The 13,367-nt window shown below is 40.4% G+C and overlaps 2 protein-coding genes across 8 annotated transcripts in view; one reads left to right on the top strand and one right to left on the bottom strand.

The window, feature by feature from the left end:
• GANC (glucosidase alpha, neutral C) overlaps positions 1–7,247 on the bottom strand; it is a 71,068-nt gene extending 63,821 nt beyond the window's left edge. For 2 of the 5 annotated variants that reach the window (XM_061430883.1, XM_061430885.1), the window contains exons 1-4: positions 7,014–7,247; positions 6,052–6,361; positions 4,732–4,794; positions 2,694–2,802 (exon numbers count right to left, since the gene is read on the bottom strand). In XM_061430883.1, the coding sequence (XP_061286867.1) occupies positions 2,694–2,802; positions 4,732–4,794; positions 6,052–6,080 (201 nt within the window). In that variant the 5' untranslated portion in view covers positions 6,081–6,361; positions 7,014–7,247. Of the gene's footprint in view, positions 1–2,693; positions 2,803–4,731; positions 4,795–5,629; positions 5,828–6,051 lie in introns of those variants that run through there. The other 3 variants (XM_061430887.1, XM_061430884.1, XM_061430882.1) reach the window with 3 other exon arrangements.
• A 90-nt stretch (positions 7,248–7,337) lies between these two features.
• The window catches only part of TMEM87A (transmembrane protein 87A), a 38,940-nt gene continuing 32,910 nt past the window's right edge, over positions 7,338–13,367 (top strand). For 2 of the 3 annotated variants that reach the window (XM_061430896.1, XM_061430895.1), the window contains exons 1-3: positions 7,340–7,563; positions 8,850–8,910; positions 11,407–11,492. In XM_061430896.1, the coding sequence (XP_061286880.1) occupies positions 7,420–7,563; positions 8,850–8,910; positions 11,407–11,492 (291 nt within the window). In that variant the 5' untranslated portion in view covers positions 7,340–7,419. Of the gene's footprint in view, positions 7,564–8,849; positions 8,911–11,406; positions 11,493–13,367 lie in introns of all 3 variants that reach the window. The other variant, XM_061430897.1, reaches the window with a different exon arrangement.

Here is a 13,367-nt window from a genome sequence, read left to right as displayed (position 1 = left end):
AGCCCTGTTAATTCCAATAACTGAACATGGAGTCTGTTTCACGAGGTCCTCAAAGTTCTTAGTCTTGGGAGCCGTGCTGCTGACATCCCAGATCGCTTGCCCTTGCTTGTCTGACTCCTCAGCTCCCTTCTGAGTCCCGTGCTGTCTTGTGCTAAGCTCCCGTGCGTCTTCCTGGACTACAGCTTCTTTTTCTTTGAAAGCATACACATCTGGTGGGCTCTGGTTCTAGCACCTGACCTGAACGGCACTGTCCCTCATGTTCAGGATCCAAAGAGAGGTGTGTACAAAAAAACTCACCAAGAGTCTTCTAAGAAGCCGTGTGAGAGGGTCCACCACTCACTTCATTGGTATGGAGCTGCACTGAGAAGCTGCACTTTGGCCCACATTGGTATTCTGAGTGCCTTAATATACTCTGCCTCAGCATGTGTCATCTAGACAGTGGATTGTTAAGCTGCTCAGCAGACTGAACCTCCCCAAGAATGGAAAGGGATTCCTGCCCTGACCACAGCACAGCTGCAGCTCTCTGGGGCCAGACACATTGGAGACAAGTAGGGAAAAGAGCAAGTGACAGGAAAAATGCGAAAGGAAGTGACCTGGCTGCTGGTATTAGGGCTACTGACTCCGGGAAGGTCTCTTGTGGACTCCTTGCATTTCCTGGATCCAGCTGCTTCTGCTGATGCTGCATACAGGGTCCTGGCTGGGTACTGGCTATTAAACCATGTGCAAATGGTGGTTGGTTCGCTAGGAAATAAATTAATGCTATCCCATGTTTTCCCATGAAAAGCTTTCAAACTCGGCTACAAAAGGATGCCAAGTTTGGGAGACTTGGATCAGCAGTCAAGGAACTGTGACTTTGAGGGTACCATTAGCTGTGAACTCAAAGGTCTCACAGATGCCAAGAGATGAGTGGTATAAGAAGCAGCACTAGGTTTTGAAGAAAGGCTAACCATCCCATCAGTGTAGTTAGGAGAAATGGACAAAGTGTGCTGCTACCACAAATGCATCCTTGCATAACCAGAAGTTGGGAACAGGGGGTGGTGACAGAGAACACAGAACTGCCGACATGACTCTAGCCCCTGTTTTGAATTCAGGCAAGAAAGTTATGTCAGCAGATTCTACATCTTTGAAATGACTAAAATCTCTATAACTTCATACGGAAAGTAGTCTTCCTCACTGTGCCACTGCTCCTCCTGCCCCTGGTGGCTCAGACAGTAAAGAATCTGCCTGCAATGCAGGAGACCTGGGTTCAATTCCTGGGTCAGGAAAATGCCCTGGAGAAGGGAATGGCAACCCACTCCAGTATTCTTGCCTGGAGAATCCCATGCACAGAGGAGTCTGGCAGGCTATATAGTCCATGGCGTCACAAAGAGTTGGGCATGACTGAGTGACTAACACTTCCACTTCACTTCACTGGCTAAGTTAACTGTAAGTAAATATTAGTCACTCAGTTGTGCGTGACTCTTTGCGACCCCATGGACTGCAGCCCACCAGGCTCCTGTGTCCATGAGATTTTCCAGGCAAGGATACTGGTGTGGGTTGCATTTCCTTCTCCAGGGGATCTTTCCGATCCAGGGATCAAACCCGGGTCTCCTGTACTGAAGGCAGATTATTTACCAACTGAGCTACAAGGGAAGGGTAAGTTAAAGGCCTTACAAATGTTACAGAGAATGCCCTAATGTTGTGGGGCAGTTTTGGTTCTGTCTTCTCTGAGGGGATTCCTTGGTGTAATGCTGCACAGCACGTGACACAGCACCACAGGAAGCTTGCTCACAATGCTGCAGTGAAAGTGGGGATGTCTTCTCAGTCTGCTCCACAGAACTGGGCTTTGTTAGGGAGCTGATGGAGTTACTATCTAAGCTGGCATGGCACCGAGACTGCATGTCTTTACCTATGTTCTTCAGTGAATTACCAATTAAACCAGATTGGTCTGGGAGGCCTTAGAAGCTTAGGACACCTCTAGAAGATGGGAAAAGATCTGAAGCGAGGGTCAAGTTGGAAGCATCAGCTACTTGTGAGCTCAGCCACACTTCTGAGCTCAGCCCACAGCACTTCCTCTGTGACTGGCCCATGAGAAGTAGTGTGAAAACCCGACATGAGAAAAAGCACTTAGGACACTGTTCTAATGTTTCAGTATGTAAGAACTGTGGTGATCTGTGAGTGAAGCAGCTTCAGTAAGGGAACATTTGAGACTTATTCAACAGCAGAGACCATCGTTCCTCTTGTTTACTCACATGTTGAGGTTTGCACAGTCACTGAATCTGGGCCTTGCTTAAGTATAAATTGTGTTAACAGTGATAGAAAGAGCACAGGTACTTGACAGAGTCTACAGTCACAGGTGAAAATTCTGGTTACTAGCTATGACTCTGGGCGGGTGGTCTTTTAGACTTCAATTTCCTTATCTAAAAATTGGGGACAATACAATGTACTTCTTGGATATTTTCTAAAGTTTAATTAAAAGGAAATAATATTTGTAAAACATCTAAGAAAGCATCTGCTACAAGGCAATCTATATGTTGACAGTCATATTACTTTTAAAGTAACATTGTGAAGATAGTAAAGAGATAGCATGACTTCTCTCACAAAGTTTATTTTTGAAGCAAACATAGTTTAACTAGGCTTTGTAGAAATTCACTTCATTCAACCCAAATACATATAGAAACAAAGAATTGTCTGTAGAAAATATTTTTTCTCACCTTTGCTGGTTCGTTGATGATTTGGAACCTGGCACTGTCTTCGCCTGGTGTGACTGAGTCCAATAATGCCCGATAGGTAGACTTCTTGGAGAGCAGCTGTTTCTGACGCCTGCAGATAGGAAGTATACAGATGCCCGAGAATGATTTGTGACTCAACCTCCAAAAGACTATATTACCATGTGAAAGTTATTAAGATTTCACTTCAATAATAAGTGAACTGGGCACAGGCAGTATATTAGTACTTCAATAAAGCACTAACAGAAGTACTTTAGAGAGCTAATAAAATTAACAAGTGCTAATACAATTAACAAAATAAGAGTCTAGTAAAATTGTTCACCATAACACTGCTCAAGGGTGGTATTTTGTCCCCTTTATTGAGAAGGTGGGGCAGGTTTTTTTTGGTGGGATCTTAGTTCCCCAACCAGGGATTGAACCAGTGTTCCCTGCTTTGGGAACATGAAGTCTTAACCACTGGCCTACCAGGGAAATCCCAAGGGGCAGTTCGCATAGGTGACATTTGTTAGCTTGTTGATTTCTCTCCCTCTTTCCATGAAATGTACACTTTAATAGAAACTTATTAATAAATTCTAGTGGAAATCCAATATAATCTAGTGGTCTGACAAGGTGACCAGGAGTTCACTATAGAATTCCTTCTAAGGTACCTGTTCAGAATTAAAATGATATGATCTTTCTACCTCTAGAGTAGTGTGAATAAATTGGAGAGTTGTATGATATAATGTTTGTTGACTTCAGTTTTAGGACCACATAGGGGTAGACACTCAAAAAAAAAAAAAAGATTTTAAAGAAATATTTGTTGAGGCTCTGGGAAAACAGGCAATCATAAACTGGTGACGGGAGTATAAAATGACACAATCTCTATGGAGGGATACCTAGTAATAGTTAAAATTTCAAATACATTTATTCTTTGACTTAGTAATCCCACTTCTGGAAATTCATCCTATAAATAGACCTGCATGTGTAGGAAATGACATATGCATAGCTTTCTTTTTTTTTTTTGGCCACACCATACCATGTGGCATGTGGGATCACCTGAGCAGGGATTGAATCCATGCCCCCTGCATTGGGAGCATAGAGTCTTAACCGTTGGACCACCAGGGAAGTCCTGATATATGTATAGCTTTTTCCTGTGGCAGTGACATTATAGCAAAAGACTGAAAACAACCCAAAGTCTAGCAAGAGGAAAGAGACTGAATAAATTATAATATAATTTACCCAATGGACTACTATACAGCTGTGAAAAGGACACCCTCCATGTATTCTTGCAGAGCCCTTCAGAATAAATTATTAAGCAGGGGGGAAAAAAGAGGTAGGAGACACGGGTTTGATCCCTGGGTCAGGAAGAAGATCCCCTGGAGTATGAAATGGCAACCCATTCTAGTATTCTTGCCTGGAAAATTCCATAGACAGAAAAGCCTGGTGAGCTACAGTTCATGGGGGTCTCAAAGAGTCAGACACAACTAAGTGACTGATCATACATGCATAGATAGAAAGCTATATGGTGTAAGAATAGTTGTGATATAAGAATATATGCATTCACTAAAAGAAATACTGGAAGGAGAAATAAGAAATGAATAAACCTGGTTACTTACGGGGAAGGTGTGGAGTGGTGTGAAAGGGGACAGAAATGAAAGTAACTCTTCAATGTGTTTCTTTTCATAGTATTTGATTTTTGAAGCATGTAAAAGTATTATTTCTTCAAAGATTCAAAAACTTAATATTAGTTTAAAAACACTGATTTTAAAAATAGTGGATTTATTAACATAGTAATGTTAATTATAATATATAACTATACAATATAATTAATTATAATTAATAGTAACATATTAATTATAAAATAATATAACAGTAAGTTAAAGTAGTAAAAGTCAATGTCTCCTGTCAATAAACTCTTTGATCACTGAATTTTCTAATTGACTCTTTCCTCAGAAAGTCTATCAGTTCTCAAAAATTTAATAAACATCAATTTTGAAATCTTTTTAGAACTGTTTTGCCTAGGTCATACACTTCCTCTCCTTACCTGTAGAAAGCAATCTTGCTGCAGTCTTTGAAAACGTTTTTATCCACAGCTTCATCTTCAACACTAAATAAAAAGACATTTTAAGAAATTTGTTTTACACTGGGTGTGTGAATCCAATTTTTGTACCTTCTCTAACTATAATATAAATGTGGGACATAAATCACTGTGATACCAAATTGTATCACGGCCATAACATAATACGATGATGTGTTTATAATGTTGTTTAGTAAACCACCCAAGGTAGACGACAAAACATGAAGTTCTGGGATTTCTCTGAAAGCAAAAGAAAAAGAGCACTGTCACTTATGAGAAAGGGTTCTTTAAAAATAATGACTGAAGGCTATGATTAATACAATAAAATCTGAAGAAGTAAAAACAAAAAACCTCAAACCAAAGCAATAAAAACAACCTGCCCACCTGTTTATTCAACAAAGTACTTTCAGAATATTCTGTCTTAGTGTTGGGCTGTGAGGAACATATGAAGGACGGTATTCAAGCTTTCTTTGAGATCCTAACCAACATCATAAATCAGTCTGACAAACACTATAACAGAGGCATGCGTAAGGTGCTAGAATAAGCATACAAACAGATGAAGAAGGAAAATCCTTTGCTTTTTAAGATGATGCTGACAATTTAGGGGCCAATGTTTTTTAAAACTGAGTTTCCAAAAGAGCTGTTTCTGGAAGAGAACATGATCAAGATGTACATATACTTCAGGACATGTATTTAACATACACCAATTAAAACAACTACTGGCTCTAAGTAAAGAAATAAAACCACAGTGGTTTTCATGGAGACACATAATGAACACATCTGTAATAAGCATGTCCATGATTGTGTAGAAAGCTATGACTGAACACTAATTTCAAAATATTATGAAAATGAGCCCAGACAATACCCTTGGCCATGGTTTATCACAGAAGTAATCAAATCCTTCATTGACTCAATCTTTGTCACCGTTTCTTTTAATCAAGTGTGTAAAGATTAGAGAAATTTGCAATCTCTTTTCAGTTTTGAAGAATGATCTCTGCAATGATATAGGAAGAGGTGTATTTAGCTAAACTTGGAAAGCAGCATGTTTGAAATTCATGTATTAAGAGTTATCCTGCAAGTATTTCATACGGGGCTATTTATATCAATTAATTCCCTGGGGAATTGAGAAGGATAGAAATTAAGTACACAAACATAAAACACGCAAATAAGATGTGCAATCGATCACTCAATAAAATCTTCAAATCCAGAATGCTGTTTTCAGGTACTATCTATCCCCTGCCTCCGCAGACCCTGGAGTCAGTTCCTGCTGGACCACTGGACCTTTACCTGATTTCCTCTTTCTCAGCTGATTCCATGGCTTCCCAGTCACTTCACAGGGTCTCAGGTTTCAGGCGGTCTTTTAGACTGTCAGTCTTTCTAAATAACCAGCGCTTCACCACCAAGTTTCTGGGACTTGCAGTTCCTTAAGGAGTGACAAATCGACACTTTTCTCCTGGGATTTCTAGACTCCAGCTACCGTTTCTACAGAGATTTATTTGGCAATTTTTTTCTTGGTTATGAGTGGTTGGTGACGAGCTCCCTTCCTTAGGAACCGAAAAAGGTTTTAACAGCGGAGGAGGCGTGTACTCAAAGAGCCCTAGAGGACGAAAATCAAGACCGTGAGAACCTGGAAATGGAGATGGCCTGCGGGATTGTAGCGAGGCTTCTGCACATCTACCTCAGTGAGGGTCACGCCGCAGACACTGAAAACGGACCTGCCCTCTCCTGGCTTTCAGTTTCGAGTAGGAAGTGCCGGCCGGTTCGTGCTGGAGGTTGATGTTTTCCTGCCAAACGCTACATCATATTCTTCTGGACTAGAAGGGGCTTTTAAAAGGGGTTATCGACTACACCATCTATTTTAGGAATCGATTATACTCCACTACTGCCAAACTCCAGTGCTTGCCTAAATACTTCTAGAAATCTAAGAACTCGCTGCTGCTGCTGCTACGTCGCTTCAGTCGTGTCCGACTCTGTGCGACCCCATAGACGGCAGCCCACCAGGCTCCCCCGTCCCTGGGATTCTCCAGGCAAGAACACTGGAGTGGGTTGCCATTTCCTTCTCCAATGCATGAAAGTGAAAAGTGAAAAGTGAAGTCGCTCAGTCGTGTCCGACTCTTAGCGACCCCATGAACTGCAGCCTACCAGGCTCCTCCATCCATGGGATTTTCCAGGCAAGAGTACTGGAGTGGGGTGCCATTGCCTTCTCCGAAGAACTCACTGCTACACGATAAATAAGCAGCCAGACTTACGGCTTTCCCAGACTTCTGGCCCCAGCGTCTGATTTTGACTCAGAAGGGACGAGGACTGGGGCGAACGGAAGGAGGAGAAAGCCAAACGCCACACTGGGTTCTTCCCTGGTCCCCAAACCCTTTTAAGGGTTAGGAGAGAGAAGGGCCGACAGCCTCAGTGGTAGCTTTTGGCGATCATCCTAACAATCCAAGGTGACTAGCATGACAGGACGACACATGCGCAGTAGGTCTAAAGCCTCTAAGCCGTGACGACTGCCTGAGGGCGGGGCCTCTGAGTCGCAAAACAAACAAGCCCCCAGAGGTTGTGAGGACCCGGATGATCCCGCCCCCAGAGCGGAGCCGGAAGAGGGCGGGACGAACCGGAAGAAGGTGAAATGCTTTCGGTAGGCACTCCACGGGTGTGAAGATGGCGGTGGCTGCGTGGCTGCAGGTGGTGCCTGTCATTCTTCTTCTCCTAGGTGCTCGAACGTCCCCATTGTCGCTTTTCAGTGTAGGGCCGGCACCTGTCGCTGCTGCCGAGCGATCCAAGTGGCACATTCCGATACCGTCGGTGAGTGTTCACTTCAGGAACAACTGAGACTGGAGGAACGAGGGGTGGGGCTACGGCGGCCCAAGGAGTCCATGAAGGTTCCACAAAAGTCCGCTTCCAAAGGGGTGGGATTGCCGGTAGCGTCGGTGTAGCTGCCTAACGGGAACTCACCTCCCTGGAGCGGGAAGCCGTGCGCTTCTGTGGGTAGATTAGCAGGAATGTCAGGGTCATTTCTGGAGCTCAGAGTGGCTGTGGATCGGTTTCTTATTAGCAGAGTCAGAGAACTTTTCATTGACAGACTGGAGACCTGTAAACTTGATGTATAGGTGGGGAATGGTTTCTCTTTCAGCTGAAGTTTTGCAGAATCTTGTGACCTCGGGTTGGATGAGAGGTATATGTAAATAGACATCTTTCTGGGGTTTTCCTCTGCACTTTTTTGTTAATGGATAGTTCTACTTACGAAGTTGGTTGATTTCGTTTGGACTTTGAAATGGTTAATCTAAGCTCTGCCATGTAATTGGGAAGCCTAGGCATTTAAAATGATGTATTCTAACATGAGAATGTTCAAAACGGAGTAAACAGTATGCTAAAATTTCTTATGGTAAGTTAGTCTTTCTTAAGGACAATTGACTAGATTGGTTGATCCTTTCTGCCTTTTATCACCCTTTCGAAACCCCGTTTGAGTAAGAACTGTAGTCCTGTGAGCCGACAGATCAGGTGCTGGCTGGAAATGCCCAAAAGCATTAGTCTTATTAAAACCACAGTGGCCTTTTTGTTCTGCTCTGCTAACTGGTCATATTGCCTAAATCTTTTTTGAGCTTCTGATAGGGCAAGAATTACATCTTTTGGTCATTTTGTGAAGATCTTCAGGCTCTCGGTTTTAGGTATTTACATGTTATTTGTAAAATGGTTGATAGTTAAACCTGGCTGTCTGCTCATAGAATAGTTTATTTGAAGCACTGAAGGGTTATTCTGGACGGTGATTAGTGAGTAAAGGGAATTAACTGATTAAGAAATACCTTCCAGAAAGATTGAAGTTAGATTAGGATTTTTAGTAGCCTTCCTTCTAGCAAGCCTTCCTTGCTTCATGGCCTGAGGGGAAAAAAATCATGTCTCTGCACCAAGCAGCAAAATCCTGCAGTTTTGTTATGACTGGATTTTACTAAACGGAAGGATATTGATGTCTTGTGTGTGTGTTAAGAAAACTAACTTCAACATTTTATAAATTTATGTTTTTGTATCAGTTATATTCTGCCTTCTGAATTAAAGTGATACTTATGCTAATTGTCTCTCCTTTATCTTTGCAGGCGAAAAATTATTTTAGTTTTGGAAAGATCCTCTTCAAAAATACCACTATCTTCCTGAAATGTGAGTTTTTGCATTTCATGAAGTTTTTATTCGAGTTTTTGAGTGATCTTTAAACTTTTAAATTACCTATTTTCTACCTCTGATAATTGACACTCAACATAAATTCTGAAATTTAATAGTTCAGCACTATCTAGGTATACACTTATATAGTGTGACTAAGGTCCTTCACTGAATAATCTTCAGAATACTTACTTCTGTGAACTTTATTTTCTTCTCTTGTTTTTCTGGTGTTTGCAGTATATAGTAGATAAGTTGTTTTGGTCGACTGCATGGGTTTTAATCTGTTCTGAGTCATAGAGGTAACTGCTGAGTTTGTTTTTGTGTGCTTGTTAGAAGTTTATTGGACATATGACCTAGGTTTGTCAGACCATTGGCTCTGCACAAATATGTTCAGTAAAGCTCTTGTTTGCAGAAGGAGTATTTTACCACTTGGATCTTTGAAAGAGGAAGCTCAACAATAATTACCAGGAAATAGGGATTATGTAGAACAAAACCAGTCTGTCCAGTGGGAAAGCCACTGTATCTGAATCGAGAATACCCCATTGTTTATTATAGAAAAGCTTCCTTTTATTTCTGAAACTGGCTTTATTTTTAGAGAATGCATGATCATGGGCAGCTCCATTTCAAGATCAGGACTAAAAATCCAGAACGTCCATGTGTGTTCCTATGCATATTTCTCCTTGTGAAAGTGCAAAGTTATGTCATAGTTGGATGATTTTATTCTTTTAATCATTTAGTAAGTAGTTATTGAACACATATTAATGTGCTAGGCACTGTTTTAGAAAAGAAGTGATAGAAAAGACTTTTTCTTTTAGTGAGTTTACAGTCTAGTGGGACGGGGGGGGGGGTCAGGTAGAATTTCTGTGAAGAATATACTGTTTTCATGAAAATATGATCTCTTTGCTAATGACTTAAGTTTGATTTAAATCAAATCTACTATGGCACACTGGTCTTTCTTGTGAGGTTTTCTTACTAGAAAAGAAGAGCTTTTAGGGATAGCAGTATTTTGTCTTTTGGAATAGCCTGACAGCCTGTGTGCTAGTCTGTCCTTTTTATTATGTACGGTTTCTTTTTACCTGTGTTCTGTTCTAATGGTTTTTGTAGTGGTTTTTAGCCAAGCTGCGTATTTTGAAATGTTGATGTTTCTTTGTTTTTAGAGGAGTTGAGGCTTAAAATTGTCTTTCACTTTATTACTTCTGTGTTTTCTTATACTTAATCTTGTCTCTGATTTTGTGCTTTTATGGGTATGGTACACTATAGATTTCCTTGAAATTGGCAGGACCATTTTCATTGTCCCTTAAAGCCATTCATTTAAAGTTCTATGTCTTGGGAATTCCCTGGTGGTCCAATGTTTAGGACTCTGAGCTTTCACTGCCAAGGGCCAGGGTTGAATCCCTTGTTGGGAAACTAAGATCCCACAAGCCTTGAGGCGTGGTCCCCCTAAAATTCTATGTCTTTTAACATAAATAGTAGTATTTTTGCAGGCACGTTTCCCTGCAAATCTCCTTTTTAGGGGATTTTTCTTACTGGTTTTTATTTAATTCCTTCTCTTGATTCTTCTGTGTAGTTCATAAAGAGATTGCAGTATCCTTTTTAGCATTTCCATAAATTCTATTCAACACATCAGATTTTCTGTGTATTTTAGTTAAGCCTTATAAAATTGTGCCACTTAAAAATTAGTTTGAGAAAACCACTTCAAACAGAGAAAAGGAAAAGGTTGTAATTTTAGGTGTGCTTCTTAAGAACCAAAAGTAGGTTCCTAGATATAGTTGTGTTTACCTTTGTCACATTTGCACAAAGTAGGTATGGTTAGTATGTTTTTTCATTTTCTGCTGGAACAAAGATAAAAGGGAATACTGACTTCCCCCAGGATGACAATCTAATAGACTCCCAAGTCTTCAGACTTATGCTTTGGTTCATTAGGATATTGTTCTCCAAATTATGTTTAATAAGTTGTGTGAGACTTATGTGATTTCATGAGGTTCCTTGAGGCTTCTCTTAAGGTGGATTTTAAAAAGGATCTAATATTCTTTTATCTTTGCTTTTGCTATTCTTGCCTTCCTCAGCCAGGTTTGCTTTTTGTTGATAGTTCTTCTGTATCCATTTAAGGTCTCTGAAGGGTTAAACTTTGAAGTTTTCCCTCAGTGAAATTATTTCCATTATTGTCTTGTGACATTTCCAATGTTGTTATTCCTTGAGTCTTCAGCTAGAATCTTTTTTAAGACTTTTCTTAAGAGTCTTCAGTAATTTGTTCCCTTCTGTTCCCCTCTTTGGCCTAACACAATGCCATGTGTCTTTGTGTACTTAAGTGCTTTGCTTAGTAAATATTTATATGATAATAGACAACTGAAATTTATTACTTCATTACCTTCTGTTTGGAGAAAGGATGGTCTTATAAGTATCCTGGTTTAGCAGGAAATGGGATATGGGGTAATAATTTAGGAAACATACTTTAGCAATCAAATCATCTTTTATTCACAGAGATTTCTTTTATAGTTGATGGAGAGCCTTGTGATGCATCTTTGAATATAACGTGGTATCTGAAAAGTGCTGACTGTTACAATGAAATCTACAACTTCAAGGTATGGAACATAAAATTACAGACTTTTCTTTGAGTTTATTTAGAGATCTTGGGTCCCCACCTGGTAGTGGAGTGTCATGTAGCTATGGAGGAGAACTGGAACTGGAATTATACTTTCCAATTTTAGGCATACTTGTACTATCAGTTCTCAAAACTTTTGGTCTCAGAACTTTGCTACATTCCTAAAAATTGCTGTAGATACCCAAAAAGCCTTTATTCATGTGGGTTACTATATTAGAAATTAAAACAAAAATACATAAATATGTATTAATTTATTTAAAAATAGCAATGATAGACTCATTGCATGTTAATATAAAAAGCACCTTTTTTAATGAAAAATAATTAATTTTCAAAAAACTGGGTACAGTGGTGTTATTTTATATTTTTGCAATTCTCTTTATTTACTGTCTGAACTTCTCTGGTGGCTCAGACGGTTAAGTGTCTGCCTACAATGCGGGAGACCTGGGTTCAATCCCGGGGTTGGGAAGATCTGGAGAAGGAAATGGCAACCCACTCCAGTATTCTTGCCTGGAAAATCCCATGGACGGAGGATCCTGGTAGGCTATGGTCCATGGGATTGCAAAGAGTCGGACACGACTGAGTGACTTCACTTCTTATTTAATGTCTAGGAGAAGGAGATGGCCACCCACTCCGGTGTTCTTGCCTGGAGAATCCCAAGGATGGCGGAGCCTGGTGGGCTGCCGTCTGTGGGGTCGCACAGAGTCGGACACGACTGAAGTGACGTAGCAGCAGCAGCAGCAGTGTAGTAGAAGATAGCTAGATTCTTATATCTTCTTCACTCAGTCTGTTGTGATGTGTTATTTTGGTTGAAGTGTATGCACAAAATGTGGCCTCACACAGATATGTAGTTGGAAAAGGAATGGTATTTTAATAGTATTTTCAGGTAATTGGATGATTACTTTTGCACTATCAGCACAAGGCAAATAACAGATGACGACAATGAAGATAGTTTTGCCCTCTTAGATGCATGGAAGTGTCCATGGACCACACTTTCAGAATTGCTGTAGTACAATGTACTTGAGCATTGAAGATACACAGCTCCTGGATAGATTTTTTATTCTGTTTTCATCCAGCTGTTTGTATTATTTCATTTTTTACATTTCGCCTACATTCTTGAGGTTTCTTTTGAAAAATAAAGTACTAGTCTTTAAAAAATATCTACCATCCAGTTGGTTTTTTAAACCTTAAGCATTTTTAATTTCTACCCAGTATTAGGGTTTTGGTGGTGACTGTTTTGTTTTTGTTATAGAACACTGGGTAAGGTTGGTATGATGAGGACTGTGTGTGTTAGTCGTTCAGTCATGTCTGACTCTTTGCGACCCCATGAATTTAGCCAGCCACGTTCCTCTGTCCTTGGAATTCCCCAGGCAAGAATACTGGAGTGGTTTGCCATTCCCTTCTCCAGGGGATCTTCCCACCCAGGGATCGAAGCTGGGTCTTCTGCGTCTCCTGCATTGGCAGGCATGTTCTTTACTACTAGCACTGCCTGGGAAGCCCCGAGATGAGGACCAAAAGGATTGGAAAATTTAGAGAGAAGTATTTCTAGAGTATGGTTTGAAATATCATTGATCCTTTTCTCCTAATCAGTCAATCACTAGTTACATTTATAGTTAAAAAGTTCATACAGTTGAAGCTTGTGATAAAAACTGGTCAAGAGCTTAGCAGATTCAGTCCTCATGAGTAGTAGAGTTAAGAATGTAAAAATTATTTTGAATTGCCATAGGACAGAATTATGGAAATAATAAGCAGATAGTTGGAAGTGTGAAATTGCAGCTTAGGAAAAAAGAGGGTGAGATTAGAGATCTTGGTATGGGAGAAGAATCACAGAACTGATGAAGCCACAGAAATGATGAAC

The sequence above is a fragment of the Bos javanicus genome, chromosome 10 (genome assembly GCF_032452875.1).
Source record: "Bos javanicus breed banteng chromosome 10, ARS-OSU_banteng_1.0, whole genome shotgun sequence".
Classification (NCBI taxonomy): domain Eukaryota; kingdom Metazoa; phylum Chordata; class Mammalia; order Artiodactyla; family Bovidae; genus Bos; species Bos javanicus.
Note: the sequence above shows the minus strand (reverse complement) of the source record. Positions and strands in the feature narration are given on the sequence as shown.